The 23220-nt window shown below is 47.8% G+C and overlaps 1 protein-coding gene across 1 annotated transcript in view; it reads right to left on the bottom strand.

Annotated features, from left to right (window-relative positions):
• The window catches only part of tweek (transmembrane protein KIAA1109 homolog tweek), a 101900-nt gene that overhangs the window by 36367 nt on the left and 42313 nt on the right, over window positions 1–23220 (bottom strand). Inside the window, exons 24-40 of the mRNA XM_089566825.1 lie at window positions 22836–23111; window positions 20288–20428; window positions 18461–18718; window positions 15922–16193; window positions 15554–15734; window positions 15408–15455; window positions 14838–15155; window positions 12970–13892; window positions 11302–11507; window positions 10976–11103; window positions 8744–9091; window positions 6015–6227; window positions 4318–4554; window positions 1508–1807; window positions 963–1040; window positions 785–881; window positions 633–706 (exon numbers count right to left, since the gene is read on the bottom strand). Of these exons, the coding sequence (XP_089422951.1) occupies window positions 633–706; window positions 785–881; window positions 963–1040; window positions 1508–1807; window positions 4318–4554; window positions 6015–6227; window positions 8744–9091; window positions 10976–11103; window positions 11302–11507; window positions 12970–13892; window positions 14838–15155; window positions 15408–15455; window positions 15554–15734; window positions 15922–16193; window positions 18461–18718; window positions 20288–20428; window positions 22836–23111 (4098 nt within the window). The remainder of the gene's footprint in view (window positions 1–632; window positions 707–784; window positions 882–962; window positions 1041–1507; window positions 1808–4317; window positions 4555–6014; window positions 6228–8743; window positions 9092–10975; window positions 11104–11301; window positions 11508–12969; window positions 13893–14837; window positions 15156–15407; window positions 15456–15553; window positions 15735–15921; window positions 16194–18460; window positions 18719–20287; window positions 20429–22835; window positions 23112–23220) is intronic.

Here is a 23220-nt window from a genome sequence, read left to right as displayed (position 1 = left end):
GGGAACAACTCTCAAGAGCTCATCCCATCTACCCTTGGAATGTCTCTGCTGCCCTACCATAGGCAAACACGTACTTTGTGAGTGGAAGGTGCTCGATACATTAGCATGGTTTGGGTGTCCACAGAGATGTGAGACAATTACTGCGCCATTTTCTTTCCTCAAAAACCAATTATCATTTTTTTGTTGAGTTTTTGAGCCTCTCCCACCAATCAACTGCCTCATAATACTTCTCTAAGCGATTTTCAGTTCTAATGCATGTTTTCTAATACTATGCCGAAAAGACTGAGGTACGGCATATTTGAGGCTTTTTTACGAGGTCATTGTACAGATGTGTAGCCCTTTTTTACAAAACCAGCGGTCAAAACAACTTGAAAATGACATCTTTAATTCCTGCAGTGATTCTGCGTGCAATTTTAATATGTGTTTGAAAGTGAGACATGCATATGGCTTGGGCCTTATATAGTGTTAAAATCGCACAAGGTAATAGTCGACTCTCATCCACTGCCATTTGCACTATAGAACTTTTACGGTACAGCAAGGTTTACAAGGCTGTGAAGAGTAACATCCTTCACTTCTTAAACATGGGAGGCAAACAGAAGACACACACAATTTGCCAAAACCGATTCGCTCACCTCTTTGTTCAAGCTGCCCCTCTGCTCATTCCAGTACTCATAGGCATTCTTGTAATTGAGCCAAACTAGAACAGCTGCAAAATAGATTACAGTAATCATGTTGACTACTGTTTTTCATCTTCATGAAACCAAGCTTCTGCCCCCACAAATACCTTTATCAAGTGCAATGGGCTGAAAGTAGATCATAGGTCGGTTCAATGTGATAAGAACAGCTTCCTTGTCATCGTACTGGCTGGAGATCATCTCATCCTGAAGAAAGAACACATGGGTGGTAATTCAGTGCTGCTGGTGCCACTCTACAAACACTAGCATGACTTTCAGGCTACATACCTGAAGTGCATTGCGTAAGCATATTCGGGTCTTGAAGAAAGCAAACTGCTGAAATTCTGCTTCTTCAAACAATGTGTTCTGCAAGAAAATGAACAAATGAAATTGGAACTGTTTTCACATTCAACAAAGGCTATAATCACTGTCGTGGGATCACTGTACTAAAACAAGCAAATCCGGTCTTGGGCACACCTATGCTTTATTCCTCACGTGTGTTGCATGACATTTGCAACCGAAATACTGCAGAAACACTTTGCAGGAGCACTTTTCATCACTTCGTTCCAGACAATGATCAAATTTTATGACCAACGATGCATTTTAGCCGCATGGAGCTTTTAATGCTGTCGCATTAAAATCTTATATTAGGCGCAGGTTCTTACAATCCCGAGTAGTGTGACAGCCGCTGTCATTCCAATGAATTAAAAAAGAAGAAAGAAGGCCCAGAGATGAAGAAAGCTAATCCCCGTTCCTTATGCTCCACAAAAACGGCTTCCGTCTGATGCAAGCCATCAGCCTCACTATGGTAACTTCTTCTGCCGACAGCCTACCTTGACAAGCTGGCCAAGCGCCAGGCTGAGGTCCACCTGGCCCTTGCCAAACAGCTTCATGGCTGTGACCGCACGTGAGGCGTTCTGCACCCGGTTGGAAAGCTGCAGGTCGAGGGTTCCCGTCTGCAGGCGCACTGCACTGGCCGTTGGCGTGGTGGCTGTCAGTCGGATGCCCTTCAGCCTCAGCTGCAGCGAGAACAGCAGCTGGCCTCCACTGCCCAGCGTGCCGCCTCCAGGGGCCCCCTCCCACAGGCGCAGAGGCCGTGTGCCGGACATCTTCTGTACTACCTCGTTCACCTCCTGGGGGAGATTACGTGACGGAAAAATTCCACATCACCAGAGGAAGCATTCTGACGGGACAAACTTCGGCTCCATTTAACTGCTGCAACACTGAAACTGGACGCACAAAAACGAAAAAGGATAAAAAAATTCAGGTAGATGCACTTCCTCTAAACACGAACCGTACATCACGTAGCATGTCTCAAGCACTGCCACAGATCAAAGACTCTGCAAATGTGCTATAGATTTCTTTGGAAACTGTTGAATATATGCGCTTGTCTGCACTTCCTATGCTACGAATATATGCGCTTGACTGCACTTCCTATGCTACCAAATATGACATGCATAAAAATGCATATCAATGACATTCCCAAAGAAAGGGAAAGACTTGGTGCACAACATCAAGCATCGTGGACCTACTACACTTTCCAGGATTTTTAGCAGAAATGCAGCAACAACAGCACATGTCCACAACTGCAATGAGGCACCCAGATGAGTGTTGCACTATGCAAGAGCAAAATCATAGCGCAATAAAGTCTGGAAATGTAGTCCTCAATGATCCAATTAGATGTGAGCCCTATCAAGATTGTAAATTGTAAACTGTGGTGTTTGACGTTGTGGGTACCTCCCTTAGTCCCTCCGCGCACGGGGTCAGCATGTAGCCCAAGAGTGGGCTTCCTTACATGTCCCGAGGCGTGCGAAGAGAGAGACCCACTGCGTGGTTCGAGCACCGAGCCGTAAGGGGACCGGTCTGCTCTTGCCGCGTTCGTGCGCTCTCAATCCAAGAGCAGTAGCACGTTTGCAGCACACGTATTTATTGTGCTGACAACAGCGGTACACTTATACACAAGCACTGCATGCGGCACTCCTTTCACCCGTGCGCACCTGGCATCCACCACCACCCGACAGCGGGCCGCGACGATGCGCGTGCAGACCGGTGCGGCGGGAAAACTCTAGTGAGAGCCGCGCTGACTCGGGTCAGCGGCGGCGGTTACTCGGCGGGTTTCGCCGGGCGCTCGCAGGTTCCGCAAGAGCGGGGCGCGAGGCTCTCGGCTTGCGATGTTCGGGACCTGTGCGACAAGGCACGCGTATGGCCGTCGGCAAAGGCCTCGGGGACAGCGAATATTGGTCGCTCACGTACCTTATCGCTTGCGTCGGCCCGTGTTCCGCCCTCGACGCACGCCCGTCACCAACTCTCCCGCGCTTCCGCAACCCGCTACCGAACAGCACAACTTCGCCCCTACGTCACACCCCCGCAACCCAATCAGCGGACCACGTAGCACGACCCCCCGTGGAGTGCAGCCGGGATCCCCGCGAGACCGGAGGGCCCAGCGGGTGGTTAGGCAGCGTCCAGAGCCGTACCGCGCCTCCGCTAGAGGACAGGGTTTCGCAGCAGTCGAAAAGGAGCAGCACAGGCTGCCCTCGAGACAGCGCGAATCCCCACAACGTTTCGAAGTGACACACGGGCTATGAGGGATGCCATAGTAGAGGGCTCCGGATCAATTTAGACCAACCTGGGGTCCTTTAACGAGCGCTGACATTGCACAGCACACATTTCGCCTCCATCAAAACATGGATGCCACAGCCAGGATAAAAGCTGAAACCTTGAAGTCAGCAGCCAAACGCCAAAGCCACTGAGCCACTGTGGCAAGCATGTGATCATATCAGCTCAGCAAGGTGTAGCAAAACATTACTCTTTTGTTGCTTGATGCAATGTGCAAGATATAATGTTTTGGAGAAGCATACTGCACTGCACATGAAGACCAGATTTGCAGCTACCAAGCAGTTTGTGGTAAAGACCAAATGTGACACCTGCACCGCAGTCATTTACATAATCATGCCCCTGTTGCAATCTCTGCAACAGCAAGGAGCTAGAGGGCATGCTTACTCGGTTTACTACAGTCATGCCAAGTGTGATTATCAACACGCACGCAAGGTGTGGTCGCAGCTTTTTCGGCAAAGCAATGGCAACCCAGTACTGGTAACAAGTTATACATCTAGTAGCCAATGGAAAAAGTAAGGCCTTCTGCACAATGCACCACGTTGCCTTTCTTTTAAGCACAACCCATACTATGACTTCCACAAGTGCATTGCAGGCCATAGTGAAAGTGACCACAAATTCTAATTCACTCACAGGACCACAGTTTCTCGTAGTGCGACACACCTAGCGGCTCACAAAACAACATGGAAACTGCATGAATTCAACTTGCCTTACATGATAGGTTTTTGGAAGCTTCACCTACCGCACAATGTACCTCATTTCGTAACTCTTTGTAGGCAAATTACTCAGCCATGACTGAGGGACAGACGCTTCTTTGCAAGTGAAGTGGGAGTAGCTTCAACTAAGTTTTTTATAACAAGTGGAAAGCTTCAGGTCTGTGCAAGCTAGTGGCCCACCTAATGGCAGTCTATTATTGACATTGTAGCCGACGACTGAGCTTGTGTTGACAAAATGGCTACTAGAAGCGGTTGCTCACATTTCGTGAGAGTGGCCACGTGCTAGTCCGAACATGGAGACGGAGTGCACGTACCTTCATAAAGACCTTCTGCACGAGCACCAGGTGGTTGAGCAAGTCGGTGGTGAGGCTGTGCTCAAACGTGCCGATCTCGGCCAACGCACTGAGGTAGGAGCCCCGACGAAGCACAACACCATCGGCGTCCCTCTGCGAAGGCCCACCAGGGTCCTGTAGGTATTCAGCCGCCACCTGCACAGGCGGCAGCTCCACACTGGCCCGTGACGGCAGGTTGGCTTCACACGCTGGGGGAACCTGCATATGTGCCACCAAATAACTGCAGCAATTGAATCAAAGCGGAGAGCCAGATGAGCGGCTACACTCAATGCACACAATGAACTGAGGCCAAATGAGAATAGGGATCCTGCACACAATGCTGTAGAAGCACATGTCCACAACAACAAAGCAAACTTCTATCGTTGGAACAATCAAGCGCTGTTGGCAGCCTGTGCACTGTGTGTGCTTGCACGCTAGAAAATGTTCCCGGCCACTGTATCCTGCCTCCTTCTTTATGCCAGAGTGCCAGTTTTCAGGCTTAACGCAAGTACGACTCTACACAGCATTCTCACGTTTCCTACAAGAGTGGAAAATCATATACAGTAAAATCTTGTTAAGGTATACTCATTCAAGTGGCAGTTCTGCTTAGGATGTGTAGTCTCATAAAATCCCAGACTCAGCTTCCATTAAACCTCGTGCGTTTGGTGGCCGCCCATGACATAGTGGCTTATATCAGTTAGCACGTGCCTATCATCACGTGTACGAGCCTGAAGGGGTCATCACATATGAGCCTGAAGCAGCACGTCTCGCATCGGGGCGAAACTCCTAGTGTTCATCATCAAGGAGAGGCTCGACCTTATGTGGAATATCCAGCATGACAAGAAAGAATCTGTGATGGCATGCTAGAAGGACCTTCCATTAACAACAGTGCTGCGTCTGTTCACCCAAAGCAGGATGTAATGAAGAAGTTGGACCCATTTTAAGAACCTTAGAGTCGATATAAGCAGCGGCGGCCTGCGGCAAACACAAATAATGGATTTATGTGGTGCTAAATGAATAAAAGCTTCCATGTGTGCCTTGTTCCATGGAATACCTCAGGTTATCAATCCTTATCAGGTAAGTGGATATAGTTAAGCTATTTTCGGCTAGAGTGTACTGCCACTTTTCCCATAGTTTTCTGCAGTCATGCGAGGTACACCTTGAACGGGTTTTAATGCACTTATTACTGCGTAAGTTGACTGTAAGCATGGGCACATGTAAATCCTTCTAAGCAGTTTGCCTGCCTTTGTCCTGTGCGTGATTCCAGCAAGCAAATATGTCATTATATTATTTGACTACATTTCAAACAACCTCACAAAAGCTCAATTGCACTGTAATGCCATGAAAAATGCGTTGCAAGAAATAGTCATAACTTCTTTTGATATCCCTCAATGCTGCTTGCCAGTTCCAAACGAAAACTCTTCAATAGTAGACCAACATCATTATTTGCAGGATGGCAATCTGCAACACCAGCTTGCTGGTGTATGAACTATATAAAATACCAGCAATGTTTGCTTTACCGTACGCACTGTGCTGCCCACAAATTACTGCAACACATACACAAATGTGTGCAGTTTTCACCCAAACTTTCTACCAAAGTTTTGAGAGTGGAGTCCCCCTCCCTTCTTTCCCTCATGCCTCACAGTGCTAATCAAAGCCTGTCCAGCTGCTCCGAGTACCTTGGTGTTGAAACTGAGCGAGTGCTGGGGCAGGTGGACCGTGAAGCGAGCCTGGGCCCCCGTGCAACCGGTGCCAGTCAGGGGCCCCATGTGATAGTGGGCACGCAGAGAGGGCAGCAGGGCTGCCCCGGTCGTCAGCCCCTCCAGCAGCAGGTCAAGCCGCACAACGGGGGGCGCAGGCCGTGGGTTCACTGCTGGCAGCATGGGGCTCCCCTGCCATCGCCGGAAATCAGACAGTGACCAAACAGTTTTTATAAAAATGCAAGGACAGTTCAGCAAGGTGCATAGCCGGGCTACCTGAAATGGCTGGTGGCCTAAATGTGTGATGGATGCACTACTCCAAGAAAACAAAAATTTGGTTTGGTTTGGTTTGGTTTGGTTTGGTTTATTGGGGTTTAACGTCCCAAAGCAACTCAGGCCATGAGGGACGCCGTAGTGAAGGGCTCCGGAAATTGCGACCATCTGGGGTTCTTTAACGTGCACTGACATCGCACAGCACACGGGCCTTTAGAATTTCGCCTTCATCGAAGTTCAGCCCCCGCAGCCGGGATCGAACCCACGTGTTTCGGGTCAGCAGCCGAGCGCCATAACTACTGAGCCACCGCGGCAGGGCAAAAAACAAGAATTGCCACCACACTTCTAAGCACTGAGTAATGGGCAAAGGTAGGTAGTTTGGTGCCATCTGGGGATATGTCAAGGAACTTAGCCAGGTTGTGTAATACCCGTGCCATACGGACAAATTTAATGCCTTTAAGTGCTTATTGCCTCAAGCTTTAATGTCATTTGTGCGGTGCCACACACTCAAATTTAATGGCATTAGCCTTACTGCCAGTCACGACCTACCGAGTTTACCATGGCTCAGTCGTCAGAGCAATGCATAGTCTCGTCACCATTACACAAGTAGAAAAGCATGCAACCTTTTTAGTAACAACTTCCTATCCAGTAGGAAATAGTTTATTTACTCATAATTTTCAGTCAACTGAGGCACCTCCACTGTAATTTCGATGCGAAGGATGCAATTTTTACTAGCACTTCCAATAGATACTCAAGGCTTGCAAGCTCGCACGCGAGTTTGTGGCTCCTTTTCTGACCCGTCAAGCAAGAAGCGCAGCATTTTCTGCAAAATAATTTTTATGTCCCCTTTGAACAACACTGCCGAGATATTACACTCATAAGCACTTTTTATATTCAAGTAAAACATCTGACTGCCTTGTAGGCTTTCTCATCGTGACTTTCACATAATGACATTGAATCTGGATGTGTAGCACCAACTCTGAAAATAATGGCATTAACAAACCTAAAGCTTTAAGCATTTACTGCCATTTCTCATGCGTGCGTGTGGCACGGGTGTTGTACACTACACCACTGGCAAGATCCTATTAGACCTACTGCAGCAGTGCTCCTATCAGTGACTAAGCAGTCTAAAGCACCGTGATTGCAATATGCAGGCTGCCAGTTCAAGGCCCTTAGGCACCTTTCATAGCATAATTTCTGTGGCCTCTGTGCCAAACGGATTTTGGGTTTCATTTCATGCTCATTGATACGCCTCATGATGAATTCCAAGAGCAGATTAGAAGTACTTCCAAATCAACTTTTTCTGCTCTTTTTAGAGCGAGGCCATTCCGATGGCAGATCAGGATCATGGGTAGCTTCTTCCAATGGCAAATTGAGAGCAGCAACCGAGCCAAGATCGCTCTAGAGATATCCAGACTGCTCCGCCGAAATCGACGGATTCGACCGGAAGTCTACGTGACACAAGCATGCTTCTTTCTGGTGCCTCATTGTCCCCTGTTCTGCACCAGACGATGTGCGTGACAGAGTGCATGGAACACTGGGTATTTTCTTCGTGAGCAGTGTGCAAGCACTCTTGGCTTGCTCTGGTTTTTCAAATGCATATTTGGGGCGCATGCTCTTTGCTGGACTCGGGTGCTCTGCTGCAGAGCGGGCAGAACGATCTAGATCTGTGATTTGAATTCACCATTAATGTAGCATTTTTTACATGTCCTGCTTCAAAAGTCGTGCTTCAAAACATTTTATGCAGAGCCCTTCAGAACTGACAAGAAAAACTATACACTGCAGGAGTGCTCCTTTTGTGTACACCTAAACCAAAAGCGTGAAGGCCGCATTTACTGCAAAAGCCAGCTGCAGAAGCCTGGTGCTAAGCCTACATGGCCAGAATTGAAATTAAACCTACTGCTCCTCTCTTCCCATTCCCTTGCATCTTGCTTGCATGAGGACGTCGCAAGGAACACACAGCGAAAACTCGCTGTAAAGAGATGGGGAATAACAATTGGTAGTGGAAATCGCACTGTAATGCATATGAAATCTGCACTTCCAAACACCTATGGACATGGACACACTGATTCGGATGGTAAAAGCTAGAAGCAAGAGGCAATCTGAAGAAAGAAATGACACTAGCTTCCTTGATGCTAAATCAAATTCACAGATTAGATTAGGCTTCAAAGCTGCATCCTGTCCTGTCCCAGCACCATCAAAGATCACATACCCATATCACAAATTAGCAGCCCTAAAACAATGCCAGCACACCAATGCTAGTTACACCAAAAAAAATGTGCATTGACAAGCTAATTTTTTAGTCATTACATTTTATCACTTTTACATGTGTTAGGTGTCAAGAAAAAAAAAAAGGCAACGGCGAGCCTTTTCAACATATAGAGCTGCAATACACCCTTACTTCAAAGCTGAATTTCCGTATTACTTCATCTCACCAGAGTGGTTTCCTCAACAGGCGGCCGCTGTGTTGTGCGTCCCGGGGCACTGCGGCGCAGTTCCTGCAGGGTTGTGGACAGCTGCTTACTCGAACGGGTCACCATGCTGTGGAGCACGACAGGGTGCTGGGGTATGTCAATGTGCACTGCCCCCACTGATATGAGGGCCGCGTGTCGCGCTGTAGGGCCCCAGCCACGGCTTGAACCCAGTGCCTGTGATGTGCCCACGGCCATGGTGACAACCATTTGGTGGTTGGGCGGCTGGCCCTCCAACAGGACCACGCTGGCTGGCCCAAGGCGACCCGTGGCAGACGACTCACTCTGGTGACCTCCATCACGAAGTGTCTCCTGTCATAGAACAGATATGGACGCAAGCTCAGGTTTCAAGGGAGCCACCAAATCAGCTGTCTATTTCTCTGTGTCTTATTTTCCGAAGTGACAGTGTCTGTAGCCTTTAAAAGTAATGCATCGCAATGCAGTTAAGCCTGGGCATAATGGAAAGTTGGCAACTTTTCGTTGCACATGCAGGAGAGTGCGTGCGGTCGTGCCCCTGCTATTAGACTGACGATGGTGGCACCTGCCTCTTTCAGAGCCTCCCTGCCCCCGGCCTGCCCGCCCAACATTGCCCTAAGAAATGGACTCTTCACCTCGTGTTGCCAGAGCTCTTCGCCACCTTTGTTCTCAACATGCGACAGCTATTGGTGCTGCAATAATGCGAGCAACCAAGTGGTGGCAATGGGCACCCACTGCTCGTCCCGCATCTCTTTTTCTACCTCCTATTATCTTTCATTGCTTCTGAGATAGTGCCATGCGGTGTGACCTCATGAAAGCTAAAGCAGTGGTGACTGCTGTGCTTGCCACGTTGATGCACCGATGGCACTAGAGTATGGTACGTTGTGTCAACTGCAGTCGCTTGTGGTGATCGTAGATGTTGCTCCCATGTCAGTTAATTTTTTATCATTTCGAAAATTTTGCGTGGTTCGACACCATGTTTGGTAACGCAGCTAGCTAATATATGGTCAGCATAGTAAGTTTATTATGTCATGGTCAACCGCCGAAACACCTCCATTATATAAAGTTCCCAAATACATGCACTTCAATAGGGGCGGCAATGGAGAATTGAAACTTTGTAATATTGAGGAATTCGCTATATGGAGGTTCGTTACATCAAGGTTTAACTGCATATTACAGCAACTTTTTATTAACTGTTATTGAGTTTTCTGTAGGATGATAGGAAGGGCTACATATTTAATTTCAATAATGAGTGAGTGTTTGTCATGATTTGGGCTTTTTCTACAAAATGACAAGTTAGCCCTTTAATTTGCCATACTTTGTTCCAACTGAAATCAAACATTTTTCCACCTAAATAGCACACCCCGGACTTAAGAAAGACAATAGGTTAGTTTTCCAGCTTAAAATACTAGCAGTTCATTGTTTGCAGGGATGTCCAAAATTTCGTACAAATTGTTATAATTGAGGAAAATAATATCGAAATGCCACGACTTATTAAGTAAACACCCAAAGAATCATGGAAATAATTTCTATTTCAGAGGGTCACGTTAAACTTGAAATTGTAAAAAAAAAATTATATCACAACTGGTGCAAAATATGTTGGCACAAAAATGGCGGACGATGTGCTACTTTACTGTTTCCAATTATTTACTGCATTCTCTATATAGCATAAAAAAAAATCAGCTTATTTGTGAGAAGGATGCCAAATTCACCTGAAACAAAGTCATCATTGCTAAACGCAGTCCATTGTCATAAAAAGCTGAGAGTTTGTTCTGTGCACAATTGAGTACATAGCGCGTCAAAGGGTTAATCTTCAGCCTGTCATATTTCTTGCATGTAAAACTTTCTGGTGATAGCTGTATACATAGTAATTTCTCTTGGGTATTGAACAGTGTTGCCTCTGCAATCACATGTAGCCAAAAATTCCACATTCACATGCTGGCCAAGGAGAACCACATACACATGGGTGTGGACGTGGCCACGATTATGGGGGCATAGTACAACTATCACCATTCTTTTTTCGATCCCGCCGTACAAGTAAAACCTGGGAGGTCTTTTGCTTGATTTCTGTTGTGCCCTTCGGTAGACATTATGATAAAAGAATCTACAATATTCCTCATACCCAAAACTAGCTCAAATCAGCTGTCCCTCTTTGTTCCTGCTCACGTGAATAAGAATACACAAAGGTTTCAGCCGTGCTCTGGCGTGCACACCACTTACCTTGTGTGTGCCACTAGCTTGCAGTCCAGACAGCTCAGCCTCAAGCCTCAGCCCACTGAGCATGGCCAGGAGCCGTATCCTCTTCACATGACCCATGGCAAACACTGCCAGTGGTACACGTTCAGAGGCTGGAGGAAAGGAAGTTGAGGTTATGTGCCAAGGGTAATATCACACTACTATATGGACAACTTGCAAAATAAATGCAATGGTTCAAAACCCGGTGCACAAAAGAAAAGGGAGGTATTTGAACAAGGCTATTCATGCTTGGAGACATCAGCTGCAGCTCACAACATAAGCAGATCAACCAAGGTTAGTTCAGCACTTGCCAGTGGCTGCTGGTCGAGGCATTTCTCTGTGAGTGGTGCGCTCTTGCTGCTGGTGTTGCTGACGCTGGTGTTGATGTTGCTGCTGCCTGCCCTGGGCATCTCCATTCTCCATGTCTACACGGTGCTCGTGAAGGTGCTCATACTTGCCATTACCTCTGTAGCCTTCAGAGACATCGAGCTTGTGTTCTCCAACAGATATCGTAAACCTGTGTGCAAGTACAGGAACCATGCCAGTAAAAATATTATTGAGCAGCAGATGTCCACAGTGTGTGTGTGTGTGCAAAAATACCAAGCCAGAGGTGTGAAGATGGATATATTAACTGCAGTAAGACACTATTCAACCCTATTAATCACAAAGGTATACAGCTAAGCACATAGTTTTGAAGAATTCAGCACCAAGCAAAACACTGCACACTGAAGGAAAAAGACTCATGACATTGACTGACCTGATTGTGCATGTTCTACATCTTTTCAACACACGCACACAATTAGGATCTAAATTATTTTTGGAAACTTAGGCTTTGTGCACAATTCTGAGCAAAACCCACCGAACGTGAGAATGACTAACCGTAAAACTATTTCTGCCCCCAAAAAAAAGGCAAAATTTGTCCCATATTTTGCAAGCACAATGCAAATACAGTTTCACAAAAGTAAAAAAGTGCCATTACATATATTTAGGAGTAAGTTTTCTGAACTACAAGTGCACCAACTGACTTGGATGGCCGCATTACCAGATGACCCAGCATTCTCCTCTCGCGATGTGTTCACTTCTTGCTTGCAGGGGTGTTCATCAGACAGTGTGACAGCATTCTTGTCTCTGTTCAGTGTGGAAGATATGCCTCTGTTGCACGTGATGAGTCATGATTGAAGCCCGTAATTTTCTGCCGCAAAAAATTTTTTAATTTCGCGAAGTGAGAACAAAGAATCTGCAATATTCCGCAGGAAGCCTGCCACGCAGCTCCGTTATTGCCGACTTGCCCCCCCCCCACCACCGCCCCCTGCCCCCCAATTTAATGCCTCATGGTGCTGTGGGCACAGTAATAATAATAATAAAACAAAAACAGCCGCGCACTTTGCCTCGATCGCCATCGTGGTTGTTCTTGTTGTTGAGAAGTTGGCTTTTTCTTGCAGCTCATGAGCCAAGCGGGTCAGCTCACAATGAGTCCCGCAAAGAACAGTGCAAAAAAACTAGACAATCAGTGAGACTTATGTGGCAGAGTATGCGTTAGAATTAGTGTTCCTTACGAACGTAGTAGCCACTGCTGCTGACAGGTTCAGACAATGCAGGCGGGTGGCGTAATCTAGTCCGTCAATCACCATGTGACACAGCGTACCCCCCCTCCACTCTCCCGATCCTATCCAGCAAACATACCTAGTGTGACATGCAATACCCCCTCTCCACTTTTATATAAGTCTTACACAAGCACCTCTGCAAGCATGAAATGAACTGAGCAAAGTACCAGTTTGCCTGACACGACAAGCCAGGGATATGGCTCGCAGAAATTTGTTTTTGCTCGTACATGAAGAAAGCCAAGCTGTCATCGACACAGAAGAACTAGTTATACATTACATACGGCTTCAAATAAAATTCCTACACTGTGCACTTTTCATAACTGGTTAGCATTATAATTCTGACAGCACTAAGGTAAAAGCATAACTGATGCTTACCTATCAGCTAAGGCCTGCGAAGGTGGCATGGTTTCATACAGGTCCAGTAGGAAGCACATGGTCTTCCAGCAGCGGGGCGTGGCCGCACCTTCACCTCCTGCCTCAGGTGGCCGTGCGACAGCCACCGATTCCTGGCTACCACCAAGGCCTGGCTGCTGCACAACCACCGAGTCAGCCCGAGGTCTGCGGCACTGCAGCTCCAGCCGCGTCTCCTTCACATTCTCGTACATGCTCGAGAACTGATGCAACAGACGCAGCAGCGGCATGTTCACCTGCTGAGCCACATACTGCATGTCCACTGCAATGTGGGCACATGTGCCGGGACTCCCCGGATGCCGTATGTCAAGCTCCAAGGTTAGCCGATCACACACCAGAGCGGGCGTGTCTGTGCTCGTGTCTACAAAGAGCCGCTGGCCCGGCTTGGAACGTCTCCTCTGCGGCTGGTCGGGACTCTCGGACTCCACAAGGTCGACCCGAAGGAGCTCTGTGAGGGCTGAAAGTGCAAGCCGTGGCCCCGGCGTTTGCAACCCCAGGGCACATGCACCCAGTGCTTCAAGGAGGGGCTCGAAGACAGTCTGAGCGTCGGGGATTCCCCCAGTGGGCACCCCTGAATCACGAGGCGCGCTGCGGCTTGACGGCGAGTCCATGGGAGATGAAGGCCCCCTCTGGCGAGCCATCCAGTTGTACAGGTCTTCGTCATCGTTGGCTGGGTCCAGAGATGAGCGCAGAATGGGTTCCACGCTAGAGAAGCTCCACGTGGCCAAACTGTGCCGGGAGCCCCGCAGGCGGCCACTGTTGGCCACCATGCAGGAGATGCCATGCTCCAGCGTTTTGCCAAGGTACAGCATGCCACCGTAATGCAGCGGGGAGTCCAGAGGGGCGCCCAGCAGTGGGAAAGCTCCCGGTCGGCTTGCCTTGGCTTCCTGAAAACAATGACAAACAGCAGCTTGAGTTAATTGCCCCGTGCCCAGCACGCACATGGTTCAGGATGAGATTTTGCGACCTCAAAATATATTCCACTTCTTCATGCGGCAACATCAAGTTCATGGACATAATCAACAAGGCAAAAGCACACAATTATTCACACAAAAATATTTATAGCTGTCTAGCCTATTATAGTGCGTATGCCTAGGAAGTGTTCATGGAGTCAAGGCTTTGGCTCAGCGCGCGCCGTGTTGCCATCCTGGAGGAGGTATGCTGAACCAAAACCACACGAAGCAAGCGTTCCAGAAACGTTATATGCTTGAGAGAAATATTTTGAGATTTCGAATACTAGACATTCAGATCTAACCAAATATAAAACACTTTACTCTTCAACCGATCATTTGAAATTATTGAATACTCGCACACCTCTAGTTTTCGTATTTTGCCTTCACCGAAACATGACACTGTGGCTCAAAGTAGGGTGCAAGCTGTCTTCTCAGAATCTCGTCACTAGTTTCCATGTGCTGGCTCAACTAAGCAAAGCATCGTGCATTTCCAGTTCTTGTCTCTACGAGTCTAGGCATGCCGGTGAGCAGGAGCCTTTGCCGCAGTAAGTAGTCAACAGACAGTCCAGGAAGAGCACTACCCATTGCATCCATGTGGTAGCAACAATGTCATGTTTCAGTAATTAAATTCAATAGAAAGCAGGCTAGGGACCAGCAGACTTTATCCAGCAGACCTTTCCAACTTTAAGCAGTAGTTCTGAGTGACTGCATTGTGGTTCAGAACATAGGCATCCGATCCATCTAATATGAACGGGGGGGGGGGGGGGGTGCCCACAAAATTAAGGATACCTCTACAACGTCGGTCATTGTTACAGAAAATCACTGGAAGAACACGCATCGATTTGCCAGTGCTTGCCAACACAAGTGCAGACAACCCACCCTGGCAGCCTGGGTGGCACCAGCATCCTCAGCGAGCAGGCAGGCAGTCTCGTCGGGTTGGTGGGGCTCATCGTCTTCGCGCAGGGGCACGCGCAGCAGTGGTGCCGGCTCCGGCCGGATGCACTTGCGCAGCCGGCTGTTCTGTTCCACCAGGAGTGGCATATACAGCAGGTGCTTCCACTGGCGGCTCAGCGCTAGCAGGCCCCGTCGAAGGGTGCCCAGCGGGGGCACATTCTGCGCTCCAAGGCTCTCCTCTGGTGCGGGAGCGTCAGGCAAGAAGCGGCACAACGCCGACAGTAGCTGGCACGACGGCTCCTCCTACAGGTATTGCCCAAGAGAACACAGTGACACAGCTGCACGCACACACTAACACCGATGGGTGCAGTAATGTGGCCCATACAATCCGTAAACGAACACAAATAGTTTTGTGATGAATAGCTAAGCAAATTTTTTTTTACTTCCCCAGCTCCGAGTGCTGAAGCAATGGTGCCAGGATCTGACACCAAAACAATAGCAATAATGTAGAGGCAGCACTCTGAAACCGACAAACCTGCACACAAGCAAGCTCACCTGAAGGGCTCTGGCCAGGGGCGTCAACTTTCCATACAGCTGCTTGCCCTATAAAGCAGGATCAATAAAAGCAGGGTGTAATGCCCCAGGCTTGTTATCATCAATAGCTACACTTCAACTCCCAATCAACCAATTGCCATGCTTACCCTGGGTGGCAAATGTCCGCCTTGTGCATCCATTGCCTCAGCCATGAGCCAGGCAAGCACAGCACAAAGACGCTGCTGTTCTGTCTGCTGAGCTTTGCGCAAAGCTACTAGAAGGCGGTCGCATGGCTTGAGCCAGGCATTTATAGATGGCGTCATTGTGCTTAACAGATGCCAGTCCAACCTGCAACAAGAAGACATACCACTGCTTATTTTCCGCATGCGCGCCCCAAGACAGAAATACCTCAAGCAGTGAACACCTGAATACGAAGTACATACTTCAGAAGGGCCATGTTAGAGCCTTTACCCTGCATCCATGGCCAGAGGCCATCGTATGCAACTAGTGCCACAGACAACAGCAGCAAGAATACCTCGTGAAGTCGGTGCGGTGTGTGTTGGTGGTGCGCGGAGGGGCAGCAAAATTGAACCAGACCGTCTTGATTTCAAGCAGAAGCAGTGCATCACAAGATGGTTCCCCTTCGGAGTGAAAGGAGAGGCCCGACTCTTCGGGGTTGCTGCGTGGCCCTCCTTGCCCCACAAGCCTCAGGCTGGCTCCCTCGAGGCCACATTCGGTCATGATGAAGCCCATCTTCTCATCCTCACGAACCTTCTCCCAATCGGGGCACTCAAAGGTGAAGCAGACCTGGAGGGGAACAAACAGGGCACGAATCAATACCTGCTCTGTAAACAATGAGTGAGAAAAATGGAAATGGACAGTGTAATACCGCCACAGCAATTTGTCAGCAAGCTGTAAAGTAAAAACCAGTGCCAACAAACTACCGTATTTACTCGCATAATAGGTGCACTCGCATAATAGGCGCACCCCTAGTTAGGTCGCGAAAAATCAGATTTTTTTATTTCCGCGCATAATAGGCGCACCCCGAACTTGGCACTGTGATCAATACTGTATTTACACGATTGCAAGCCGACGCCTCGCCACCCCCGCCCCCCAATCTTTATTTTAACAAAGTTTTTGCCGCACTGCCTACTAGTCCTCACTAGTGCTGCTGCCGTTGCAGCTGCTGCGGACCCATAGCACGTACAACGACATCACCCAGAACAGCCGCACACAGTTTTCAGGGATGCTCACTTTAAATGTCTGTTTCGAATGCTTCATCTCCGGCCGGAAACGTTCCCGACTTAGGTCCGCGAAAACCTCGGCGCTTGGAGTTGCGTACGAAAATTTAGGCACGCCGCAGTCACAACTGGTGCACTTCTCAGCCACGTCGAATTTCCGACCTGCCGCAAGCTTGCTGTGTTCAAGAGCAAACTCCCAGCCGTGTAGCTATTACGGTGCTTGCCCGTCAAGCTAAAACAGCAACGCTCGGCGGCAGAGCCGCAGCCATGCCGCAGACCCCGGCACTTGACAGCAACAAAAAAAAACGAGCTGATGATGCTGATGGCGATATATATAGATAGCGAAAGCTCGTGGTGGAGGAAAACGATGATGATGATGAGCTTGGCCTTGGGCGCCCTCCATGGGCGGCGTCTGGAAGCTCCTGTGCACGTGTGTGGCCTCCACGATCGAGCGCTCGTTGCGCGCAGCCGGAGCTGATCGCGGAGGCCTCGGCGCGTGCATATCGAAGGCTATTCCCCCGTGGGTCAAGGAAAGTTTCGGTGCGGCCCTTACACATTTTTTTTTATATATATATATTTTCTTCGTGAAAACTGCGTGCGGCCCGTACACAGTGCATTTATGCGGTATGTTCAATTCTGCGAGTAGAAAAATTTCCGGAAATTTTACCCCGCGTAATAAGCGCACCCCGAACTTTGAGCAGGATTTTCTGGAAAAAAAGTGCGCCTATTATGCGGGTAAATACGGTAGAGTAATAGAGGCCATGTGCTCATATCTGTGAAGGAAGCTACAGAAAGTGGAATTCAAGAAAATGGGAGTAGTGTTTTTAAAGCCTGTGCTAGCTTCTCTGATGTAGCATACAAATAAGAGCGTTTCAAGACCATCAAACACATTAGGAGAAAATAACGGCAAACTATGCTAGTAAAAAAAACAAGCACAAAAACATCACATAAATGTAAACACAGAAATGTGTAAATATGTGCATCATAAAACATGTCTGTTTAAGGGGGGACCCTGGTTTTGAAAAAAAAAATTTTATTAATGAAGTCACAGTTATGAAATTTTCAGGCCACATGTATTTTTGTGCGCTGATTCTAGATATGTCATTTAATTTCGCGTAAAACAATTCCTTCAGCACTTGTGCAATTTTTATGCAAGCATTTTGCGGAAAGTTTTGCAGAAAATTTGCTCCAGGAAACTCGCTGAAATGCATGCCATTGGGTTCTCTTGACACCAAGGAATGCAATAAGGGTAAAATTATCATCCTGGCTATCACAGAACCTCAGTTATAGGGTTTTGAAGTTGTCGCTTCAGAAATGAGCAGAAAAGTGTGTATTCCTGTTTCTGAATTGGCAGCTTCAGTACCCTAAACTCAAGTTCTATGATAGCCAGGATGATAATTTTACCCTTATTGCATTCCTTGGTGTCAAGAGAACCCAATGGCATGCATTTCAGCAAGTTTCCTGAAGCAAATTTTCTTCAAAACTTTCCACAAAATACTTGCATAAAAATTGCACAAGTGCTCAAAGAATTGTTTTACACTAAATTAAATGGCATATCTAAAATCAGCACACAAAAATACATGTAGCCTGAAAATTTCATAACTATAACTAGATTAATAAAATTTTCTTTTCAAGACCAAGGTCCCCCCTTAAAGCCTGTTGTTTCAAGGTTAACCATGCCATCATTGTGGCTAAGACATTGTACTTCTCTAAACCTTGGCATCACCAGAAAACACTCATACCTCCCTTTTGACTGCATTTGTTAGTTTCTTACTCCACTAAAAGAAAATGTCACAGGTCAGCTGAGTGGGTGGGTGGGTCATTCGCACTCACCTTGCTGTGGTGCGGTGCTACGCAGGTGACTGTGGCCTCCTTGAGCAAGGAGGAGCTGCAGTTGCGTAGCCGCCTGAGCTGAGCATGAGCAGCACCCAGGCTGATGGTGGCCACGCCCTGGTGGTGGCCCGGCAGGCTCGTCTCAAACAGCAGCGGCTTCTCGGGCCGCCGGCCCAGGGGAGGGCTTTGCTCCTGGGCGTCGGGGAGCACTTGCACGCACCGCTGTGCCTGCTGGCTCTGCAACATCTGCACTTGCACCTGCATGCGCATCGTGACCCATTCCCGATTACCAAAGGTGCAGCTGACACACATACAGCTTGACACAATCCGAGAAAGATCACTTTCAGGTTTAACCCAATTGGATTAACATGCTATAATGCTACTCATAATGCTACTCATAATGCTCTCATAATGCTACTCATAATGCTGCTCAGCAGTCAGGCCACACCCGAGCATGAAAGGCAGGGTGGAGAGCTGTTTTTTCACTTTCATCTCCATTGGCTTCAGACTGCTGTCCTTGCAATCGCGTCGTTAAGCGCTTATTGCGTTTAACTGTGCCGCGATGCCGTCCTGCAGAAAACTACAAAGCAAAGTGCAGCTGCACAAGTGGAAGAAATGCCCAAATTATTCAAAGGTCGAGTTATTAAATGTCTTCCGAAGAAAAAAAGAAAGGGAATTGCTGAAAATGCTTAAATATGGTGCTCCCTTGCACAAACAGTTTGAAAACCCTGTGACAAGCGTTGCAAGAATAACATGGACATTGATGTCAGAACAAGGGGTTTGTTTTTAAAAATAAAAAAAAAATAACCAGCAACATGCCAGTTGCTGTCTGATAATGGCTCGCAAGTGGGTTCGGTCAGCTGGTGAATTCACCATCATGGGCTGGTGGCAAAGCCCACAAACCGAAACTACCAGGCCAGGCTATTTTTTAGCCTGGCGACCCTTCTATCATCAGCACGCCTGCCGTTACACGCATGTCTTATGTGCACGGGCTACAATGCACCATGCAAAAGGAGGGATTCCTACACGATCGCTTGCCCTTTGGAGACTCGGCCCCACTTCAGGAGTCCACAAGTGGGCTTTTCCGCATACCACACCTGACCTGAACAAGATGGCGGAGCTCTCGCTAGAAGAGTTTTGAATGGGAGAGGAAGAGTGCCATGGGTTTGGGCTTAAGTACGTGGCGCATTACGAATGGATGAAACAAGAAACCATGCGCTTTTGTGCTATGAATGTCCAAAGCGAGTGGCTTGCCATCTTGTTACCCACTTGGCATGAGGTTCAAGCCTAGCAGAGTCCGAATGTGAGTGGTCCCCGCAATAAACGATGGAAAAGAAAGCAAAGATAAAACACTTCCGTGACATTTCCTGATACTTTGAACCCTATTTTTGAATAACTTGTTCACATATCGCAGCTTTGCCATGGTCAGATTAATGAAAGTCCACAGTATTTAGTTGCAGCTGAATATTCTAGAATGTTCTAATACTAGGGAATTATCGAATATCCATTCCTCAAATCGAATATGAACCGAATAACAAACATATTCGAAGTATTCAAAATGTTTAATTCTTCCACACACTTCCAAATAAAAAACAAAAAAAAAACTTTATAAAAAGTTTACACATTCAGAACACTACTGAGATCAGAGTAACAGAATGTACATTTGCATAATAATTGCTAGAATACTACTTATTTAAAGAAATAACAAATAATTAAAGTCTAAATGGCAACAAACAGCATGAGCTGTCCTAAATGTAGCACATACACATAAGTTCAGCAAGGGTAAGCCACTGGGTAACAATATGCCGGAGACCCTTGTCTTCTCACCTGGTCCAGGCATAAGGCCAGAACAGACACACAGGCCAGGTCCTTGAGATTGTCCAGAGCAGAGAATGCAATCAGTTCTTCAACAACCGAACACTGCAGTGCCATGACATTCACTCGTGGAACATGCAGCCACAGTTGCACCTGGAAAATAGACAGTGGTCATACTCTCAAATGACAATTTTTAATGTTGGAAGCTGAAAGTTGCATCCCAATTGGTCAGGCCAGCCCACAAGCCGACTCAGGACATTCTCCTTACATGATAACCCAAAAAAGCATAATTGTCATTTAAAAGAGTGCGTTGTTGGAAGAGTCAGTCAATCGTGAACAACAAAGGGTACTGTGCACATACAAACAAGGACGACAAGTGTACATAACAAGCACAAACCCGCAACTGATTTTTATTCAAAAGACGCACCTTTTATAGCTTCAAACCAGCATGGCTAGAGCCTGGCTGTACTTAAAGCCCCTAGATCAGCTTTGCTAAGTAGCGACCAGTCCCTCTTCTCCTAACGCCCTTTCCCCTGCGACTCGCGCCGTCCGCCATGTTCTTCCTAACGCGCTCCGGCGGCGCGGGCAGTAAAAAATGTCGCAAATGAGCTTGGTATGAGAAGAAGAGAAACGTGCCAGTAATGCGCTCCAAATGTGACTTGCGTTCTGTTTTGCCGCAGACGGTGAGGGCAGGCAAACTGCAGTCGTTGGGCGGCGGCCTAGTTCTCAACAGGGACTTTAGTTCGCGAAAGAACACACGTTGCTTTTCTGTAAGGGGCAGTAAAGAATGTGGCAACTGAGTTGTCGAACAAAAAGAGGGGAAACGTGCCAGTAATGCGCTCCGAATGTGATTTGCATTGTTTTGTCGGACACGCCGAGTGCGGCGAAACTGCAGTCGTAGTACGGCGGCCTAGTTCAGGAGAGAACACGGACACGCACACAGCTTTATATACATAGCTTGTTACTGTAAATACTACCAACGGTCGCTTGCACGTAGTACAATTCATAACTGCGCCTGGACAGTCAAGCCCGAGCAGTGCAAACTTTTGTACCTGGTAAATAGTGTACAGTACATGGCTCTTCCCTATCCGTCCTCGCTCACCCCTTGCTGAGTTCTCCCTTTTGCTTTTATTTCTGCCGGCCGCAGCTTGTTTGTGCAAGACATCAGATAGGAATTGCCGCGGTCGGAAGCATCTTTTCCTTAGATTTTTTATTGCAATGAAACCATTACCTCTACAGCACCTCTTATATGCTGCTGTTTCAACACACCATCCCCACTATGGGGTTTTGAATAGGATGTCAAAGCACGATTACAGAAGTGTCACTCGTGCTCAGTAACAAGTTCACCTACTATCACGAAATAAAATTCGCCGTCGATAGGGGAATCCGTTTTACGCTTTTCAAACTCTGATGCAGAGCCTTTCAAAGTGTGCACTGCACACGAATTTGTGCTACATGTGGCTCTAATTTGCATAAATCATAGTTTGAGGTGAACCTACAATGGAACATAACCAGTATTGCCGAAGTTGGAGGTCAAAGAAAGACATATTGGAGGTCAAAGAAAGACATATGGCGAAAAAATTCAAGGATACTGTTAAAGAATTGGCAGGACATACTGCAGAACACTTCGCAAAGGGCTACGGTTTCAGGGCGCATTAGTGAGCGAAAAGTTTGGGCTGCTTGATCTCAATGGACCAGCTGCAGTGGGTGCCGGAGTGGGGCCGTAGGCTGAAATACGCGCGCAAACTTGCTCTGACATGCATGTTTACGAAATGACAAAGGCGGACAGCAGCGCGTAATCAAACAATTGGCAAACACAGTGCGAGTTGGGAGCTTTACCAATTCTGACTCGCCAGCCAAAGTTTATTCTACAAGAGCATCGAATCTCAACGATGGAAAGCAGGAACTGAACTTACTTCGTATAGCTTGCTAGACTTTGTCAGCTTGAAATTTTTTCTCCCAATTCTGTGGAGCCATGCTTTGTCGCATAATATCGTTCTTCACAAGTGGCACTGAAAACAATGCCAGCCCTTTTCCTGACTGGGTTGAGCACCCGAAGGCGCAACAGCCCGGCATTTCGGCTGCTGCTGCGGGCACAAAAAAGCACCCAAAAAACTAAAGTGACTTCCAGCAAACAGCGACAAATGCAAGCACGGTCGAACTATGTAGCCGGACGACTTAGGAAGAACATGGCGGAACGAAACCAGTTCCCAACCAGAAGTGGGCACTGTCCAATAGTGTGCGTCGGCGGTGCCACAAACGTTTTCAGTACTTAGCTTTTTTTTTCAGAAAAGCTCATAAAGGGACTTTAGCTGCACTGCACTATAACTGAGAGACAGTGGCGTGACACGAGCAAAACAGATGCCTTTGGCCTCATTTACTGTCGCAATGTGCTTGTCTCCTACTTTGTAATTCTTTATCTTTCTGCAATTAAAAAACAAAACAAGCAAAATTTAAGCTTATAGCTATAAATAGAAACGGTATCCTTCCAAGTGTGATTCTGGGAAGCCCATCAAGCACACGCGCACACACTTGCTTCAAAGCGTGACGCCAGCCTTGCCTGCTCAGTGTGCGTCTCGTGGTATCCTTCAGCAGGACAGGGCTGCTGCCCTTGTGGCTGGTGGGGTGTGCTGCCCTTGACAGCCGTCCAGCAGCGTGCCAGCAAGCGTCCCAGAACAGTGGTGGGATGCAGGGCAGCCAGAGTGGGTGTCAGTGCCTCGGCAAAGCCCCGCACCCCTTCCAGCAGGGGTGGCGACACCAGCAGGTGCACGTCCCCTTGCAAGCGCACCACCACGGCACTGCGTGATGAGGGCCGGGGCTGCTGGGCCCACTGGTGCTGCAGAGAGGATGCACGCACTTGCCGCAACTGAAAGCTGCCTTGCAAAACTGGCTTGCTGGCGCGAGCAGGTCCAAGCAATAAATCCTTGATGTGGGCTCTATGCAGC

The sequence above is a fragment of the Amblyomma mixtum genome, chromosome 1 (assembly GCF_055824585.1).
Source record: "Amblyomma mixtum isolate Tamu chromosome 1, ASM5582458v1, whole genome shotgun sequence".
In the NCBI taxonomy this organism is placed as follows: domain Eukaryota; kingdom Metazoa; phylum Arthropoda; class Arachnida; order Ixodida; family Ixodidae; genus Amblyomma; species Amblyomma mixtum.
Note: the sequence above shows the minus strand (reverse complement) of the source record. Positions and strands in the feature narration are given on the sequence as shown.